Source organism: Cygnus olor, chromosome 22 (genome assembly GCF_009769625.2).
Source record: "Cygnus olor isolate bCygOlo1 chromosome 22, bCygOlo1.pri.v2, whole genome shotgun sequence".
Classification (NCBI taxonomy): Eukaryota; Metazoa; Chordata; class Aves; order Anseriformes; family Anatidae; genus Cygnus; species Cygnus olor.
The window spans coordinates 7465238-7484711 of record NC_049190.1 but is presented as its reverse complement, the minus strand read 5'-3'; the positions used below and the strand labels follow the sequence as shown (position 1 = coordinate 7484711).

The following is a 19474-nucleotide window of genomic DNA, read 5'->3' as shown; positions in this document are numbered from 1 at the left end:
CTACATGGAAATGGAAACACACACTAAGTGAATGCAGAAAAAATTGGTTATCATTTTTAAAACCCTGAAATTGCCCCAGACCCAGATGAGATTTCAACCCATCTGCACTAATGAGCACTACATTGCCAAAAATCATAATTTGGAAGAAATAAGAACAAAGAGCAAACAAAGCATGCAACAAATGATATACTTACTGAACTCACTTGAAGTTACAGACAGCAGTGGAACAGAGAGAACGGAAAGAGGGGGTGTTAGTAAATCTGGTTTCAACCATTCTGAGAGCTGTAAGACTTCACTGAACTATCTTACATTCATTAACATGGAGCCTGCCACTGATGAGAGGAGGAACCAAACACGGAACAGAAAGCTGACAGCTTTGGGGGCATTAAACAGGCTGAGCATTTGCAGCTGGACACACATAAGCTGTCTCTTTGTCTGGCCCCTCTGATACTTAGCAATGTCATGAGTATGCAGTGCTCAGCTCCCCTCACCTGCATTATTAACAAACCTCTCTACTCAACTTTGGTTCTACACAAACTTTAGACATCATATCACCTTTGAGGTCTCAGCCCAAGTAAATTTACCAAATCAGGTCAATGAGTTCAAAGGCTGGGGTGATAAAAAAAAAAAAAGGACTATAACCATTGTTTTCATGGGAAACCAAGCTTTAAAACAACAACAAAAGAATCACACCTAACTGGAAGTGGTTTTTATTTTCTTGCAATAAGAAATGAGCGTAGCCTTGAGAAGCCACAGGAGAACATTCAGAACAGAGATAATCCACTCAGAGAACTTAAAACTTTGACATGAACATCTCCCATTTCCTCTCTCTCTCTGCATCTTTTACAGTGGAAAAGCAGAGTATTTAACAAAAAGCAACTGCAGGTTTAAAAATCAGCAGCAAGAATGATACACATGAAAGACTACTTTTATCTAATTTTTTGAGAACCAAACATGCAGGTGATTCCTGCATGATATCCTTTCAAATCCTATATTCACTAGATTAGGACATGCATTTGCTAAATTCATAGCTTCAAATACCTCCCCATGGAAGCTGCACTCTGTAAGAAGTGCACTACTACTTGGTGACTTAAAGTAGCTGTGGAAACATGAGGTATCAAGGCAGCTACATAAAATGCTAGCTCAAACTGGAATAAGCTAACCTTTCAGTTAATCCCAAAAGCATGAACTACCATCTCTTCCTCTGGAAATGCAATAAACAGAAAATCTGACAGCTTGAAGTTGCTGCTATCTGATCTCACTTACTGAAGTCCCACAAGACAAAAAAGTAACTGTCTCAAAGAGGCTTAAGGAATAAATAGGAAATAAAGAAGGTAATAGAAGCATCTAGAACAGTAATAAACACTTCACAAGTTAACTTAGATGCATCTCAGTTCACACTAACTTCTAGCACGTGGATTACAAGCAACCCATATACCTACCTCCGCTATGTCGAGACAGATCTGGAAGGACGACACCAAAATTATTTGTCCCTTCATGAATGACGGGATGTTTAGGAATGCCTACTGGTGGAGATGGAGCCTGAGTGTTTTTCGAGGATGACGTTCTTTCTAAGAAACGTTTGACATACAGTCAATCAACTCAGGGATTGGATGAGAAAGTGCTGTTCATTGCTTCTTGCAACGCGCTCGCTCTGCAAAATCACGTGCTACAGTGCAGAGGACAAAAGCCCTGGCTCCAAATCACAATTTACACAGTCAAGACAGCAACTAGGGAGTTTCTTCAGGGGAGCAAGAGAGGAAGCCTCTTCCATCCACAGTGCAAGAGTCCCTGGGCTGATATGTGACTGTGCTAACATCTTCAGTACTGCACTTTGCTTTGTGGTGGTGCTTGCTGACTGCTGCCTGGGTTTTGAAGCTCTCTCATCACAAAATCACAACAGGCGGAAAAAAGAGTACACTAAAATCCACGTCTAGAGAAAGAAGTTCAATAAAAATACTATGGAAACTGTGTTTGGTTACAGCTGGACCCAGGATACTGGCTTGAAGGGACTTTTGGCCTATGTCAATACAGCCATAAGTACGTAAGTACTTATCATGACTTCACAGATTTCACAATACTACATTTTTAACAAAATTTTGAACTATCCTGTTCTTGTACAGAAGTATGAAAAATATCTTTTTTTTTTGTATGCTTAAGAGTACAGCCAGCAGCTTCCAAGCTTGAAAGAAAAAATTACTTCGACTGGAAACACTCTTTTGCTTGTTGTCTGCACACAACAATCAAAACAGCTGGCTCCTGGTCAAAACCACTGAGATATTTTTACTGAAGCTTCTGCAAATCAAACCAGAAGCAGTGCTGTTTTTAAGATATGAAAACTTAAAGATGGCTGTGCAATTCAAACAGTTTCTGTTGATACTCTGTGGAGAAACCTGAACCAAAGACAGGCTGATTCCTGACCACAATTAAGCTCCTTTAAGCAACAGAAAATTTTCAGTACAAAAATCTCCACAATCACATCAAAAATAATACTATCATACATTTAATGGCCTTTACTTACCAACAGACCTGGTAATGCTCAGGAAAGTTTGCCCTACAGCTATTTTAGCTATTAGAGGCTGTTCTTCAGCAACTGTATTGCAGAGCATTTCATATACGGCTCAGCAGACAACATACAGCTGACGTAATTTAAATAAATGTCCTCTTAAAAGCCTAGGACACAGGGAGCATTGTGCTGCACCTACCTTTGCTGGTGCGAAATGTCAGCATAGCAGGCTGGCCTTCGCCAGCAGCGCTCCTCGCCACCATTAAAACTTCATACAGGCTTGAAGGCTCCAGCTCGGTGAGCCGGAGCTCGTTCTCGCTGCCAGGGACACGCACCGTGTGCCAGCTCCCCGCTGCACTGATGCTGTCATCCAGCTGCGTGGGACAGCAACACAAAGTTCAACGTCAGCAGTGAATTACATCAAACTCAATGTAGTGCTCAAATCCCTAATTACTTTAGCACACAAATATCCAGAGGACCTCTGCAACTTGCCAAATTTCCTCATGTTTTCCTAGATCTAACTATGGTACATTTGTTGGGTGGTGCCATCTGCAAGTACTTCGGCCACAAATCAGCATTTCTGCAACTGTCTTCACAGTGCTCCTTCCGTAGGCTGCTCTTGCGTTCCCTCTCCACACACACACGCTTGTTTTTGAAAAAACGGATCATTTTATCTTTCATCTAAAACTAGTGAGAGTCCAAGTTATTTTACATACTTCAATCAGCCTTTAGCTTGGGGATGTTGGGGTGTGCATGTGTGTCATTAAAGGCTGGACCTAACGCCCTAATGAGAAAGATATGTTCCCTGAACTATCCCAGCTTTTCCTGCACTTAAGCATTTCAAATTATTTACTGGCTAAAATGGGCAACAAAAGTATGTCTTAGTTACTTCTAGAGGCTGGAAAAGAAAAGTCATCAGAGAGACCAAAGATTTGGTTTTCACTAATGCATTTTTCCAAAAAACAACACTTTTAGTTTAACAGTGAAATCACCATTTAAGAAAGAAAAGAGACTGAGGGTAGTGTCTTAATGCTTGACCTTTGCAGCAAAACATTACCCCCAAATCCCAAAGAAAAAGACAGATTCTAGCAAAAATAAACTACTAAACAATGTAAGATTTTAATATAACATGGAAGGCAGATCTAAATGCCACGGATTATCAAAGGTTATGCCAGCGGTCTTTGTTCAAATATTCCCCTCTGTAGAGACCCCTCTTTCAAAGTTTTAATTCCCCCTAGGTTTTTTTTTTTTTTCTTCAAAAGAGAGAAATTAATGAAATAATTTATGACAAAGAAAACACTACCATAAAAAAACATGGTAAGCTCCCTACTGAGAAATGCATGAGTGAGCACATTTAATGTGGAAAGGATTGTTATGAGTGAAGGGTAAGCATCAGAAAGGTCAAATAAGTATTCAAAGCTTTCAGTGCTTACGTGAACCAGCTACCTTTGGATGAGAAATTGTATCAACAGACTTTGGCATTAGGTTTTCAGGAACTAACAGGTCAAAAATCTAAGCATTCCCTCCAGGCTAAGACAAGATCAGGATGTAGAGGATTAAAAAGCTTATGAAAAATAAAACAAACAGCTTTGCCATACAGAAAACTTCACTTGGAAGAACGGGCATAGGCATTGCTTAGTTCTGATTTTTGTCAGAACAGCTCACTGCTGACACACCATTTTTAAGGACATGACAGGTATCTGCTTAAGGAATATTAGTTCCCTTTCATATTTGGTAATTTCAGTTTAAAATAGCCTCTTTGGGATGCAACGTAGCAAATTCTTTGACAGATTAGTCTAATACTCATCTTCCCTTCTGATCTCAAGTGTACCCACAGCAAACCAGATTCAGGCTTGCTCACGTGAATGCATTTTTAACATCACTGAAGTTGTGTATAACATGCCCTGGAGCCCAATTCCCCATAGACCATAATGATACCATAAAGGAAATAAAAGCTTGGGCTCCGCCAAATAAATCTCATTTAAATCTTGATAGAACAGCATACTTGTGACCAACTTCAGTCATCCCTAAAATAAGCTGCCTGTGTGGCCACAATAAAGCTGTGGTTCAACTACGTTCTATATTCTCTCTGGCCTGACACCACATTCTTGTTAACACCAGCAATGCAACAATTATTGGTTCCTTGAGAAACCTAAAACAATGAAATCCGTCTGCTGTGGTGCACTGCTTCAGCGCTGCGATATTACCTTGCGGTATTTAACAAAATAGGCATTGATGGGCAAGCCGCCATCCCGTCCCGAACGCCACACCAGGGTGTATGTGTCCGGCTTGAGCGTCTGCGGGGGACTGAGGATGATGGGGGCTTCTGGGGCGGAGATGCTATTCAAGGGCTTTTCTGTCGCAACTGCATCGAAATGCAGCTTTGTTGGAGGCAGGCTTGAAAACGCTGTTTCCACACCAAAGTCACCATCGCTTTCGACAGTCTCCACAGGAGCCATTTCTTCTGCTTTCGTGCCAGTTTCTAAGGGAACTGTAAAGGAGGAGTCTGGTTACATCTTTGAGATGACGTATATTTGCCCCACACGGAGGGGACACTAAATCATTTAAGAACGTCATTTCCAAACAAACCCTGCTGCAAAGCCAGCTCAAGGGATCCCCACGCAGGCCTGACCGCAGTGCCCAGCTGAACCTTTGCATGCCGGCTTTCTGCTCTTTTTTTTTTTTTTGGTGGCATTTCACAGTAGCAAAGAGAAAACCTGAAACGCAACGTCCACGGGCACGGTTTGATTACCATCTCCAAGAAATTAAGTAGCAGCAATGTATGTTAGAAGTAAAAACACAGAGCTACACTTGTGACACAAACGGAGTAATTTTAAATTAATTGCAGTTGTACAAGGAACTTTTCATGCCCTGAATTGGCGTGCACACAAGAGGACATTCTCCTACCTCAGTTTCTGAGGTTTTAGCTGTAATTTCGATCAGCTTTGAAAGCTGCACGACCCGACTATTTCATTTGAAAATTTATGCTGAGAACAAACTCAGTTTACAGGCAGATCTAACATGCAATTTAATACCAACGCATTTCTAGAAATCCTGCTCCAGCCTCCTCCAGCCTATTTACTTTGCCCGGTTTGAAATAAAAAAAATAGTATCAGTAGTACGAAAGAGACCATGAGACAGAAAAATACTGTTCGACTGATGCAGGGCTTGTCAGCATTCCATCCAGGAAAGGGGTGGCAGGTTGGACTTCTGAGATTATCCAGGACAAGAAAACGTCAGTGCTTCAGATGAGAGCGTTTGGGAACCAGCGCAGCCCTTAAAGGTTGCATGCTGCTATGTCAGGACTGCCAGATGTTCTTAGCCCTGTCCTTTCTTTCAGATTTGTGTAGGTTTATGTTACGTGCAGGGGTCTGGAAGGGGAAGGGAATGAAGGGAACTTGGTTTACAAAACAAACAAATTCCTTGGTAATGTAAAGCCTCGGCAGTGTTAGCCTGGCTGACTCAGATTCCTCCAAACCTCCATTAAAATACCAGCAGCAAGTGTGGCTGCTATTTTTGGCCACTTTTTAAAAAGCTGGGAAGGGAAGGAAAGTTCTCTTTTCAAATTGAATACACTCTGCAAGCATGTGTTGTTTGTTTCTTCCTATTTGTTTAGGAATGCTACAAAATTCAGAGGCAGGAGAAGGGAACAACACAAGGAGAAGCCCCCAAAGCCAGACCTAGTTTGCTTAAAATGTCAGAAACCCTAGGACGACCTCAAAGTGAAAGGATATCTACTACTGTCAGTAAGCAGTGGGAAAGTGATGCATTGCCACACATTAATATTGGAAACAAATGCTGTACTCGCTCGAGGAGCCAGAAGGCCCAGTGCATTGTGACGGACTCAGAGGATTTGTGGGTGGGCACAACATGGTTCGATGCCTGCTGGCATGGGGAAATGGACTGTTGTGCATGGAGAATTAGTTGTGGTTTAGGCTGGTGACAGGAGACCTGCAGTTGTTGCTGTGTTTATTGCTCCGAGAGGGGAGTCGTCAACAACTGGCAAATAATCTGTATTTTGCTTCTGGAAAAACAACCCTGGGTAACAATTTCCATTAAGCAATTCAGAGCCGAGCTCTTTTTACTGAGTTTCTGGTATAATTGCTACCCATACAAACCAGTACATCAGACTTCCGTTGGCTGCTGTGTCATCGTGTAACTCCCTCCAGCTGCTGCAAGAGCATCATCCCTTCCCCCTTCACTTCTTCACTCTTTCTCCTCTTCCTCATCTGCCTAGCCCCACCTCAGAACAGAAGCGGGACTCAACCGGGTCAGACCAAAGGATGAAGTGCCCCAAGATCCCGTCTCCAACAGTGACCAGAAGTAGAATTTAGGGAAGGTTTTAAGCCCGTTTGTCTCCAGCCTTTTATAATGCTTCAGTAACAGTATTTCTAGTTCAACAGGGTGCTGTGAAAAAATACTCCCTTGCAACCGGAGAAGCACTGAGCATCCCAAGTTGAAGCATCAGGAGAATGTATTCACAGCTTTTACTTGTATGCTCTGTAATACCCCATGTTTTATAGCTCACTATCACGTTTCCCCTTTGGGTGCCCCACTTTGAAGACAGAGCCCTCATCGTTTCACTCTCTCCTCCTGCAGAAACTGTTCCATACCCCTATGAATCCCCCTGCCAGGTTTTACAGCATCTTTTCTACTTATTCTACACCCTTCTTTAAACAGGGCTACAGATGTACAAGCAGTTTTCAACCTGTTGGCATTCCTTTTATTTGTATGGCAGCAGAGCAACCTTTGTATTTTGTCATCAGTGCTGTCTCTGCTGTGCAAACAGATCACATTCCCAGGCATTTCTTCCCCGCTTCTTAAACAACCAAAGGATCCCCCCTTCTACGAGCTTGCTAAGTACCTTAGCAAAGGCTGGGAAAGTGCTCTGAAAATCTGAACATAGCACATCAGTGAAGTCACCCCAGCCTGGCAAGCCTTTCAAATTACCCTAAAACTTCTCAGACATGTCTGGCCTCTATAAAAGACAGCTTGAGCCTGCTTTCCAATATAACATCAACCTAACTCTAGCAAACGCTACTCTTTCTTGGGTTTTATACTAACCTGCCTGCCGCTTGGATTTCCTAGAGTGTATTTTTCTCCTTAATTTCCATTAGACAAAAGTTATTTTGAAGAATTAACAGTGTAATTAGTAGCTAAGGAAAGATACTGCCGTGCATGCAAACACCACAACTGTCTAAAAAAAGATTTAAAATAAATGTTATGCCTATAGGATGCTAAGGCTATCGTTTTACATTTTGGTGGTTTCTCACTATGATGGTGGCTTAAGTTGCCCTGCCTGCTTTTAAGACCATGCAGTGGATCAGGTCATGGAACAGATCCAGCAGAAAGAAAAAAAAATACATTTTTCAGCCAAATAATCTCTTACTCTGTGCTTGAGCAAGGCAAATTACAGAGACAAGCTGCTGAGGCAGAGAGCTTCCTAGGTTGATCCCACCACCAATGAAATGCACCGGAATCACAGCTTAAGCCTTTCTGAAGCACCTGAACGACTGACTACCTGGCACAAATTCTTCATTAGAACTTCCAAATGTTTGAGCATGTCTCCTGGCATGGATGGGAACTGTTTAAAAACCCTAACAGCTCCCAGAAACTACTTAAGTTTTATATCTAAACCAAATGCCTTAACCACCCTCTACATCATAATCAGCAGCATATTAGAAACCGATAAAAGTTAATAAACAAAACATTAAACTTGAACTTACTGCCATAAAATTCTGAGGCAAAGCAGTGGGATTTTTCTGTTCGATACAGATTGAATTCTGGGATGATATTTAGCTTTGTTTCCACTTAGCAAGGTTCAGCAATAACTCAAATAAAACCACATGATGGGATCACTTTCATTAGTTTGTTTTGTTTTTTTTTTTTCCCTTCCTCTAAGAGAACCTTTCAGCATCTTTTCAAATCATATAAATGAGTTTAATTGGTGATAACAAAGAACTTTAAGTATGGGACCACATATACAGAGGATCTTAAAACGCACTGACATTCAGCCAAACGTCCAGAGACGAGATGCTGTAGGAACTGAAAAACTAAGTCACTTCATGTAATTAAAACCTGTACCTTAGTTCTTGTGGATGGAATTTATGAAGGGAACTTAAAATTGTACTAATATAACATTCCAATGTCAAAAAAAAGACCTTCTTTCCCTACCTCGCCTTTAATATAAGAATTCTCTTTTCCTAGCAGCACAGCACCCACCTTGGGAAGTTTCTTAATCACATATTAGAATGCTAAGCACCATGCAATACACGCAGCCATTTCCTCTCTGCCTATCAGTTGACAAAAGAGGGAAGGGAGAAAGAGGACCATGAAGGCAGCTTGGACCCCTCTGCTGCGTTTCCCCAGGGTACCTCCACTACCTACCTTCCTTCTAATTCTTATTTAGATTCATTTCTCACCTAAATCCGTATGCTGACTACCTCTGTGCTCCATGTTATGGCACTGGATTCCATATCAGTTTTGCGCTTCAGGCTTACCAACTGTGAGGAAGGCTTCCGACATGGCAGAGCCATGCTCGTTGATGGCTTCGCAGGCATACTCCCCCACATGGCCTGGAGTCACGTTCCGGATGTGCAAGGAGCTCGACCCTGCTTGAGATGCGGTGAAATAGGCGGTGGGCTCTGCAATGGTGCTGCCCGGCATTGCTTGAGAAGGTTCCTGCGGGTTTGGATGAAGCACCTGGGAGGGGTGGCTGGTAATGAGGCCTCTGCTGCCATACCAACGGATGACGGGAATGGGTAGACCAGTGGCGTTGCATGACAGTGTAACGTCCCCACCTTCTGTCACACTGACGCTTGCTGGTGGAGAGACTATAACTGGCCTTGAGCCGCTGCCTAGGGAAAAAAGCAAAAAAGTAAGTGTGGTTAAGGAACATGTTTAATGCCAAACTGAGTCAATGCAATTAAAAAAGTCATGCACGCTTCTTGTTAATCATTTCAACTGTTATTTCTTGTCTAGATGGCATCTCTAGCTTCCTTTCCAGACTGAAGAGATCAGATGAAATTTATGCTTAGAGAAGACTTATAGAAAACCACACTGAAAACACATTACCTTTTCTATACATGAAAGGGTTGACTGTCAAGGAGGAACACAGACATGCCTGACTTAGTCCACTCCACAGGCGAACAGGTAACAATATCTGTTCAACCAGCACATCTCACATCAATTTGAATTTAGTTACAAAATATGTCAAAAGCTACACAAAATGGCGAGAAAACAGGAACAGTAAAGATCTTGTCCATGTCTGTGTAATAGCAGAAATCAAGTTCCCCAATATTGCATAGTATCTTAGATGGAAAAGTGACCAAAAGCACTGCAGGTACCTGCTAGTCTGATACAAGTGTGTGCATTAACTCCAGATCTGAAAATCAGTTTGTAAACTGAGGGTATGAAAAAGGCATTACTCAGCAGCCAATACTGCTAAGAATACCAGTTCATCCAGCACAACAGTACCCTGATTCCATTAAAGAATAACTTGTATCAAGCTCAACCAACTGATTTAATTGCAGCTGGTAATCTACACTTCAATTATCAGGTAACCACAATACAGAAACACCTACCGCTTTTAAAATTCAACTGAGAGCACCTTATTTGTAAGATTTGCCACATATAAAGGTCAGAAGCAAATAGATACATAATCAAGTTGGGGGGGAAAAAATAAAGCTTCAAGGAGAAATGCTTAATTTGAGTTCTTGGAGGCCTGCAAGTGCCCCTACCTGGCTGTACATGAAGTCTCCCAGTGGACTGCACAAATCCAATCCCATTGTTTGCTACACACTGGTACAAGCCAGAATCCTCCGCAATGACACCATGGATCTGCAGGCCGTTTCCCAACAGCAGGTGCCGTGGAGAACGATCGAGGGGAGCCGCATTGTGCAGCCAGGTGAGGGTCGGAGCAGGGCTTCCATGGACATCACACCAGAAATGCACAGTTGCTCCAGCAGCCACAGTTTCATCTTGCAGTCCCTTGGAAATTGAGACTGGCTCTAAAAAGAGAAATAATTTTACATTGGATGTTGATCTGAGCCTAAATCCTGGAAAATAATACTGTGAAATGTTAAACAAACTTATCCCATACAAAGGCTAAGTAAGCACCACATACTTCTAGTTCTACGCATAAGCTAAGCTGTTTTTCCCCCACACGCTTGCTTATTTTAATGGTCTTTTCCCTCTATTCCAGTGATGTTTGCATTAATATTGTTAATAAAACACTTGTATTTTCAAAAAAAAATCTTTAGTAACATCCTTATTACAAAAGGTGTATTTTGTGTCAACCTATTTTCCAAGTTCCCTCTAACGTACACATTTCAAAAATCAAACAAAAATAGTCATGGAGACAAAAAACTCAAACACAGGAAAATCTACTACAAAGGAAGAGGGAGATTAGGAACAACTTGCAGACACACCAAGCTGGCCAAATAAATTTCTTTAGTTTTTGTCCTCATCCAAACGTACCACCTCTACTTGCCAGCTTTTTGCTTATACACAACCTCGAAAGAAAAACATCTCTGCCACGTTATTGACACAATATCCCATATATACTTGGCACTCCGCAGAAAAATAAATAGATCAGTTCTTGCCTCAGAGTTTGTTTTCCCTTATTGTTAAATTATTTCAGACTGCAAAGGATTTGAGAAGAGATAGTCATGAATTTTAATTTGGGAGAGATGATGAGATATGCTCATAATGAACATACCTTTATTTTACTACGCTTATGTTGAGAAAGAATACTAAGCTACTTGTAATCTGATATCAAAAATAGCAAGTATACAACCAAAATATTTGTTGCCTGGACATCAAAATTTCTTTATTTCTTACCGAGTATAGTAAGTGAATAGTTAATATATTTCACTACTCCAAATTCATTTCCCACTACACAGGAGTAATTTCCAGAGTCCGATGCCTCAAGCCTGTCTGATACGAGATGGGAGTGCAGCAGTTTCCACCTGCCTCTGCTCAGTGCATCCTGGCCATCTTTCACCCAGTGGACGGAGGCTGGAGGCAGTCCACTGACAACACATTCTAGTGTCAAAGGGCTGTGCTGGGGCACTGCCAGGGTCTGGGAGACCAGGGGATGAAGTATGTGTAAGCCTTCTGAGGAAGAGCCTGGAAAAAAAGGAGACAAAACTTATCACTAACCTAGTTTTTAAATTTCCAATTCTGTGCTCCAGTCCTGAAGCTTTACCATGTCTTTTTAAACACAGGTATTTCCCCTTGTGACTAAGCACAATACTATAATTTTTCCAGAAATCTTGCTCAAAAATCAGTTTGGCGACTGCAGAATTAGCCCGTGAAAAGGGAATACTGCTAAGTGCTCTGTCCTCTTGGGATTTGAGAAGCAGCCACATTGCTCCTCTGAGGCAAAGAGAAGTAAGAATTTAATGTGCAAATAACGCATGCCGAATTTTTTATAACATGGCATTTGAGACCAGTGGATATTTAGGCTGATACATCCATGCCAAAATCTTTTTCTTTGTGTGCTTTTTTCTTTTGACTCAGATTTAACCACAGAAAATGAGAAACAACATTCAGCAGATATTTACTAACCTCTTCGTATACAGCAGAGGACAAACATTTGATTGTCCTAGTGGTAAGAATTTAAGATCTAGCCAAATGTATGATTTATTCAGTTTGAGATGTATTAATTCTGCAAAATCAAATCAAATACTTACGTGTGACTATAAGCTTATGTCCAGCAGGTTCTACTTTGAGATCATGAGTGACTGGGTTGTACGCAGCACATTTGTAGGATCCCTTGTCTTCTAAAGATACATTCAAAATCTGCAGGTTTCCAGATGGAAGAATTAGGTAGTTATCTAAACAAGTAGGGAAGGAAAAATGATTATATTTAACTTAGTTTCAAATAAAGAGTTGCTTCTTTTAAATAACCTGTCATAAAAATCAATCTGTTCTAAATTTAGGATCACAAAGAGATCATGCTGCTATGAAAAGGATATTAATTTACAAAACTAGATTTAGATTAAGTGATTTGTGCATAAAGTTGTGCAAGTTTCTGGAAGGTTTTAAGTTACTTCAGATAAAATTGCAAGAAAGAGTTTGTTGGATATTTATATTGCTGGTTAATGGCATAAAACTTCTCACCTGTTGATTGTTCCAGCCATTTTCCCCGCACTCGAAAGCGAACTTGTGCTTTAGGGTTACTTTCTGGCACCTTGCAGCCAATGAAAGCTGTACCGCCTTCCTCCGCTACAATGACAGGCTTCACTGAAGTATCAAAATTAGCTAGACCTAGAAGGGAATTGGTAAAAGGTTAAGAGCAGCAAAGGCTTGAGAAAGGTGAAGGGAAGTAATCACATTATTTACATTTAAAAAATATAGCTGGTATCAAGCTGATTATCTTTCCTGGCCTTTAGACGTTCATATCAACAGGCATGGTCCCTTCTGTAGTCTGTAATACCATAAGCCTTCTGGTGTAGACACGCTTTCTTACCCCAGGAAGGACTAGCATTTCAACAGGAAGAGTGAAGAGAAAAAATAGTTCCTATGTTCCCTCAACTCCTCCGGGAAAAGAAAGCAGAAAAATCGGTAAGAGAAGACTGTGGTGTTAATCTTGGGCTCTGAAGGCAATACAGAAGACAATTTGAACTAACACGAGGAAGCCTTCTCATAAGAAACATTAAATTGTCTTTCTGTCTCTCTTAACACAACACGGAGTACAATAGCATCTTCCACTCACTGCCGTGAGCAAGGAGGCAAGCAGAAAGCCTCAACAATCAACAGCACCTTCAAATTTGCTACTAAAATCTCAAAAGGAGGATAAAAGTATGAAGGCTGCTCTTCTACGCCCTTCATGTTCAAAGCGTCTTCTAGGTTGAGAAGTTTTTCTATGCTAGCTACCCTTATAGCTCTCTTGAGAGGGTCTTACTATGGGTCAGTACTCTGCCAAAACACTTACAAGAAATTTTCCTCCCAGGGGAATTTTGGACATGCTCCATAGATGAGATACCCTTACAGAAAAATCACTCAAATCCTGCTTGACAAAGGCCCAATTCAGGCAGCACTGCAATCTTAAGCAGACAAATCATCCTCATGGAGGAATACTACATTCCCACTCTCAGCACTACATCGTCCTTTCCACATGGAAGACATTGCACTTCCTCTAAACACTTTTAAATCAAGTAATTTACAGATCAAGCACCAAAGACTGATTAGAAGAATCAATGCTACAGAGATGGGAAATTCCGCCTAGAATGGCAGAAGACAGTCCCCCCCCGAAGAACATCTAGATGGTTTTCACCAGTGAAATGCTGTAGATGGAAGGTGCACAAATTCCTTTCATTTCCCAGGCAACAATTCTGACTCATTTCTCCTCTCCTTTCTTACTGACTCTCAAGCATGCTTCTGCAATGGCATGGCAGCTCACTTGCTGCTTTTTGATCATTTTTGAAGATCCTTTTTGAAGAAAAGTTTTCAGGAACCTTGCATTTTAGGTCATTCGTTGAACTGAATGTTGTTTCATTGAACAATATTTGCATTTGCCGGAAAGCTCTCTTAAGGTCTCTAGCCCAGAGTTCAGCTAAAAAGGGGCTATCGCCAATGCTAAATCAATCAGCTGTGGCTTTTCTAGTGGAGTCTTTAAAAGCCTCCAAGGATGAATATCCACAAGCTCTCCAGGGGAGCTGTTCCACATGTGCATCACCTGACAAATATGTAAGGGGTGAGTGTCAGGAGGACGGAGCCAGGCTCTTCTCAACGACACCTAATGATAAGACAAAAGGCAATGGATGTGTGCAGGAACATAGGAGGTTCCACTTAAATATGAGAAGAAACTTTTTCACAGTGAGGGTGACAGAGCACTGGAACAGGCTGCCCAGGGGGGTTGTATAGTCTCCTTCTCTGGAGCCTTTCAAAACCCGCCTGGACGTGTTCCTGTGTGACATGATTTAGGTGTTCCTGCTCCGGCAGGAGGATTGGACTAGATGATCTTTCAAGGTCCCTTCCAATCCCTAACATTCTGTGATTCTGTGTGACAGGTCTTGTGTGACACAGAAAACAGAGTATCGGTGAAAAACATAACTGATCACATACTAAGTGCTGGCAGGGGGGGGCGGGGATTTGAAACTAGGCTTTTTCTACAAGTCAACTAGATGAGATCTATGCAATTTGCACAGAGTGAGGAACGCAAACTAAAATTAACTTACTGCCTATTGATATCACTGCAGCCCTACTCACAACAGCGCCCACGCTGCTGTTGGCAATGCACTGATAGTGACCAGACGTTGACAGGCTTAGAGAGACGATTGTCAAAGATCCCGACTGGATTTCCACTTCTCCCACCCTGCTGTCCAAAGGCTCTCCATTAAACAGCCAAGAAATGCAAGCTGTGGAGGGCTCAGCAGAGCAGTGTAGTTGTATGGGTGCACCAGACTTCTGTACAGTAGACAGGGGCTCAGAAGTAAAATGGGGAAGTAAACCTAAAATGAAAAAAACACAACAATATTAAGTTAGTGAACAGCATTTATTAATGCGTTTTGCGTGAGCACATGCAATGAGATTAAGGATATATTGACTCATATTGGAGACTGACCATAGCCTGTATTATAGCAATCCTCTTTTGTAAGGTTTGTGCCACTGGTCACAAACCAGACTTCTTTCGTTAGTGCTGGAAGGGACTGGTTGCTTCAGGAAAAAGTTTCTCAAGAGGCATAAATATTCCTAAAAAGACTACTCATATCACACACTGACGAATGCAGAGTCTCTAAACACCAAATTGTTAGTGATACTCAAATACGTATCACCTTTTCTTTTGGAAGAGGAACTCATTACAAATTCCCACTCTCAAATGCCAGGGAAAACTTCTGGACAAGATTCAAACCCCACGAAGACAGTAACAATGATTACATGAAGGTAGGTTCTGCTTAAAGGAAGGGCAAGATACATCCCCAACTACAGACAATGTGAGTGTGTACATCACACCCAAAAAGTAAATCTAACCCTTGCATCCAGATATGACCGATATCACTTGATAAAAGCACGATGAGACCATGTTTGCGAGAGCCACAAAAAAAGGGGAAAGCAGTAACTGCAATCACACTGGTTTTAATCAGAGTGAAACAGCACCCGTCACCTGAACAGACAGAGTCTAGTAACACACAGCTGTAGCTGATCTGTCCCATATGAAGCGGGCCCGGACGTGACTTGTAAAATTTTAGAAATGGTAGCAGCCTGCCAGGTATTTGTGCAGAACTGCCTCTGAGTCTGCAGAACTAATTAAAAATAGCAGGATAAAAAAGCTGGATGAACAGCAAAGGCTCTTGATAATTCCAAATACATGGACTTCATCAGGATGAGAATGATGAATTGGGCGCCCATTATCTTTACTGAGTCAAGACGAACAGAAACAGGAAAAGTTGCTAATAAATAAAAGGTTCAGTTCTACAAAACTTGGTTATGAGAATCCATTTATTTGCCAGAAGAAAATTCTTGCTTGTTGGAGGAAATTTTTTTCCAATCCCGGCCAATGAAGCATTGGGAATTATTTCCATTTGTTTTCTACGGAATTTTCTGCTAAAGATCTTGTACAAACAGATCAAGAGAAAGACAATTAACACCAATAACTCCTATTTGGTTAGAAACATGGGAGAAAAAGTGTTTGCAAAGAGACAGAACAGCAAGGGAAAACAATTTTAGGTTGTGAGTAAGCTAAAAAAGTCCAGATAGTACAGGTCAAGACAAGATTAAATGACATCCAAATAAGAGACAGTTTTCTTGTAGGTGGGGCTCTCAGTTCATGCTTTTCTTCCAAAGTCAGTCTGTCCAAGCTCTGTCTATATAGATGAATTTCAGATGAGAAACTGTGCATTTTTAACAGAACCATAAACTAAACTATCTGCATAAACAAAATAAAACTGGAAATTAAAGTGTGGCTTCACTTAAAAAAAAAATATGAAATCCATAAAAATGGTATCCAAGCATTTCACAGGACTCCAGATGTACATTTTTAGCTTTTAATTAGAAAACTGTTTTTCCTATTAGTTCAGTTTGAATTTCCAGGGATAAGAGAAAAGCATTGGCCTTTTTAGTTCACGAGCCACCAATAGCTCTGAAATTGCACTGTTACTTTCATCTTCCCTCATCTTTGTCCCTGCCCTTGCTTGTAACACCAATACTTTACATTCAATGTAAAAGTCAAAATTGGTAGCAGTGACCCTGCAGCTGGAATTTATCTCCTATGACTGCTTGAAAAATAAAATTTATCCCATTTGCTTATAACGATTGGCTATGAAGTGCTAAAAGTAGTAAAAGCTTCTTTTTTGTGTGGTTACATTAAGACAAGCTGACTACGCAGAGCAGATGTGTCAATTAAAACCATCCCTCTTCTTTTTTTAACGCAAGAGCTGTTCCAACTACAGCCACGCATCAATGTTCGTGTTTCAAAGATCTCATTCCCCCTTTCCCTTGCAAATTTTAATCCCCTCCCAATCCCATGGGAACACAAGATGCACGGTACGCAGCAAAATCAGAGTCCAGCTAGTCCATGGAGATCCCAAAGAACAAACCTACATAACTGAGAGCCTTCTAAATTCCAGCATTTGTTTTGAGCCAATTTTTCACAAAACAAGTCATATCCAGCGTAAGACATTTGAGCTTCAGAGTGTAAGCGCTCCATGCATCCCTAAAATCAGGCTATTAACATGCATTAAAATTGGCATTAAAGTTGAAATGCACTCTAAATCACTGCTCATTCAGAAGTACATGCTCAGCCTGCAAACACATTTTGGTTAGGGCAAGAAGGCCTTACCTGAACTCGTGGCAGAGATGAGAACTGTGACGGCAACAAAGAGTGGTGCCTGTAAATGTCCGGGATCTGGATGCATAGCGCCTGATTGCAGAAGTTGAAAGCACAAAGCTCCAGATTAAGATGAGGCACTGAAACAGCTACAAAACAAACAAACAGATGTCTACTGTAAATTTCAGGAGTTATTCTTTTAACTCTTACAACAAAGTGTTTGGAGTTTAAAAAAAAGCACGACCAGGAAACAGCCAATATTCTTCACAATATAGAAACCATCTGTAAAAATGAGTTAGAAGTTGAACTTAACTATGTTTCCAAGTACTATTCTTGATATAAGATTTTTCCACAGCTGGGATGTGAGGCATACGCGCTGAACCGTACAGCCTTGATAAATTAGACTACTTTCCAACCAGAGGAACTGAAGTCCAAAGTAAACAGCTTATCTATTTGAGATAATATTGTTTGCAAACAATAATCATTTGGTCATCTATCACTAGGCTACACTTGTTTTACAAGTTTTTGTGAATCTATATTCTGCGATGCAGCTACTGCTTGTGGTTGTGCTAAACCTGCTTAGTGAGATATGTCATCTACTTTCCTTGTCACGTCGGTCAAGAACCACGTTGCTTATGTGCACTGTCCCTCAGCTGATTTACAAGCAAACTGTGGCAAATCCTACTGAAAAAACATTACCGATGTCGATCTTGTTCTCATTTATATTCCAGAACTGAAACTGCTTTCTTATATATACTTCTGGGGTGCTCATTATGCACGCCTTATCTACACAGCTGCTTCTACAAGAGGACAGTCCTTTCCCCAGCTGTATCACACCTGGCAGTCGCACTGCAGAAGACCTCCCTTTCAGCACCTTAACATAGGGACCAAGTCGTGAAACCAGCAGCCCCCCTTGCACGAGGTAAGTCTCAGGCACTGTTTCTGACACTCAAGAGTCCCCATCTCTTCTCCAAAAAAAAGTTTAAAAAAAAACACAAACAAAACCCTGCAGCTATCACTCACTTAAGTTTTTTATTTGTCTTTTGTATTATAATGATTAATAAGATTTTAGTTCATTTAGCATAGTTACTTCATTTATCAGTCTGCCCGAAACAGGTCATACAATTTTGCTGCTGATAACATTCAACATATATTTTAAACATCTCATATATCAGAGATGTATATAAACACATATCTAACACAAATACAATAACCATGAGTTTTACTGGCAGCACACAGAAACAAGTGCAACAATGCATATGTTTGATAGGAGTAAGTCCTAAGCAGCACTCTCAGTTTATTGAGTGCTTGCGGAGCCATTTGGTTCCAAGAAGCTGGATCCAGATATCAACAGCAAAATTATTCCCACAGTTTATTTAAAATTACAGTATTTTATCATCAGAATGTCACTGTAAAAAGTATATGCAAAATAAGCATCAGGAAAAGACTCCAATAACAATAAAAGCATCACTTCAGATTTTATAGAACTATTTGCTTATAACTACTTCTCCCTGCAAATTGCACTTCAAGTTTATAATGACAGTTTTAGAAGGCTGAGAGAAAATCTGACGAGTTCTGCTCCTGTTTCTGGGCACTTTTATCTGATGCAGCAAATTTATTTCAGCTGTTCAGAAGATCCAGTAATCCTGCAGACCACGCTGCAACAGTTTGCTGGTTCCTGAAGGAGTCAGGACTGTTTTGGTAAGACACAGATGGCAAGGAAGACTGGCTGTGCAGAAAGCATTTTGGTTTATTTGAGTTCTCACTCGGTTCAAGGGCAGCAGAGCCGCTCCACCAGCGAGCACAGAGGACAAAGTAAACATGCAGAGAACTTGTTAACATCAAACACTTTTCTGAAGAGGGTGGGGGGCAATGTTGCTTTTTGCCAAATCTTCCCTTGACTATTTATTTATGAAAAGCAATGAAACGTATATTCTAGGTCAACTTTAACCCCAGCACATGGAGCTACTGGGTTATTTTGCAGCTGTCTTTTTAAACAAGGCCAGCTCATTATCTTTAACTAAACTTTATCTTTGGAGATCTACTTTATCCAGGCTCTGATTTCCCTTTGTTTATCTTTCTCTTTACATGTTCATAGCTGCCAGTATCAACAGCTACTCCTCTTTTGACCTACCAGTTTGGCTTTCATAGGCTTGTGGAGTGGTAAGACCAACTGTAAAACAGTGAGTATGCAA

General features: G+C 41.0%; 1 protein-coding gene across 6 annotated transcripts in view; it reads right to left on the bottom strand.

Annotated features, from left to right (window-relative positions):
- CDON (cell adhesion associated, oncogene regulated) overlaps positions 1-19474 on the bottom strand; it is a 57398-nt gene that overhangs the window by 20797 nt on the left and 17127 nt on the right. For 5 of the 6 annotated variants that reach the window (XR_005814247.1, XM_040534316.1, XM_040534317.1 and 2 more), the window contains exons 2-11: positions 17292-17428; positions 14692-14964; positions 12632-12778; positions 12202-12345; positions 11348-11635; positions 10246-10515; positions 9007-9363; positions 4714-4997; positions 2706-2880; positions 1443-1571 (exon numbers count right to left, since the gene is read on the bottom strand). Coding sequence is in view for 5 of the 6 variants with exons in the window: in XM_040534316.1 (XP_040390250.1) it covers positions 1443-1571; positions 2706-2880; positions 4714-4997; positions 9007-9363; positions 10246-10515; positions 11348-11635; positions 12202-12345; positions 12632-12778; positions 14692-14964; positions 17292-17367 (2143 nt within the window). In the remaining variant the exon portion in view is untranslated. The remainder of the gene's footprint in view (positions 1-1442; positions 1572-2705; positions 2881-4713; positions 4998-9006; positions 9364-10245; positions 10516-11347; positions 11636-12201; positions 12346-12631; positions 12779-14691; positions 14965-17291; positions 17429-19474) is intronic. The other variant, XM_040534320.1, reaches the window with a different exon arrangement.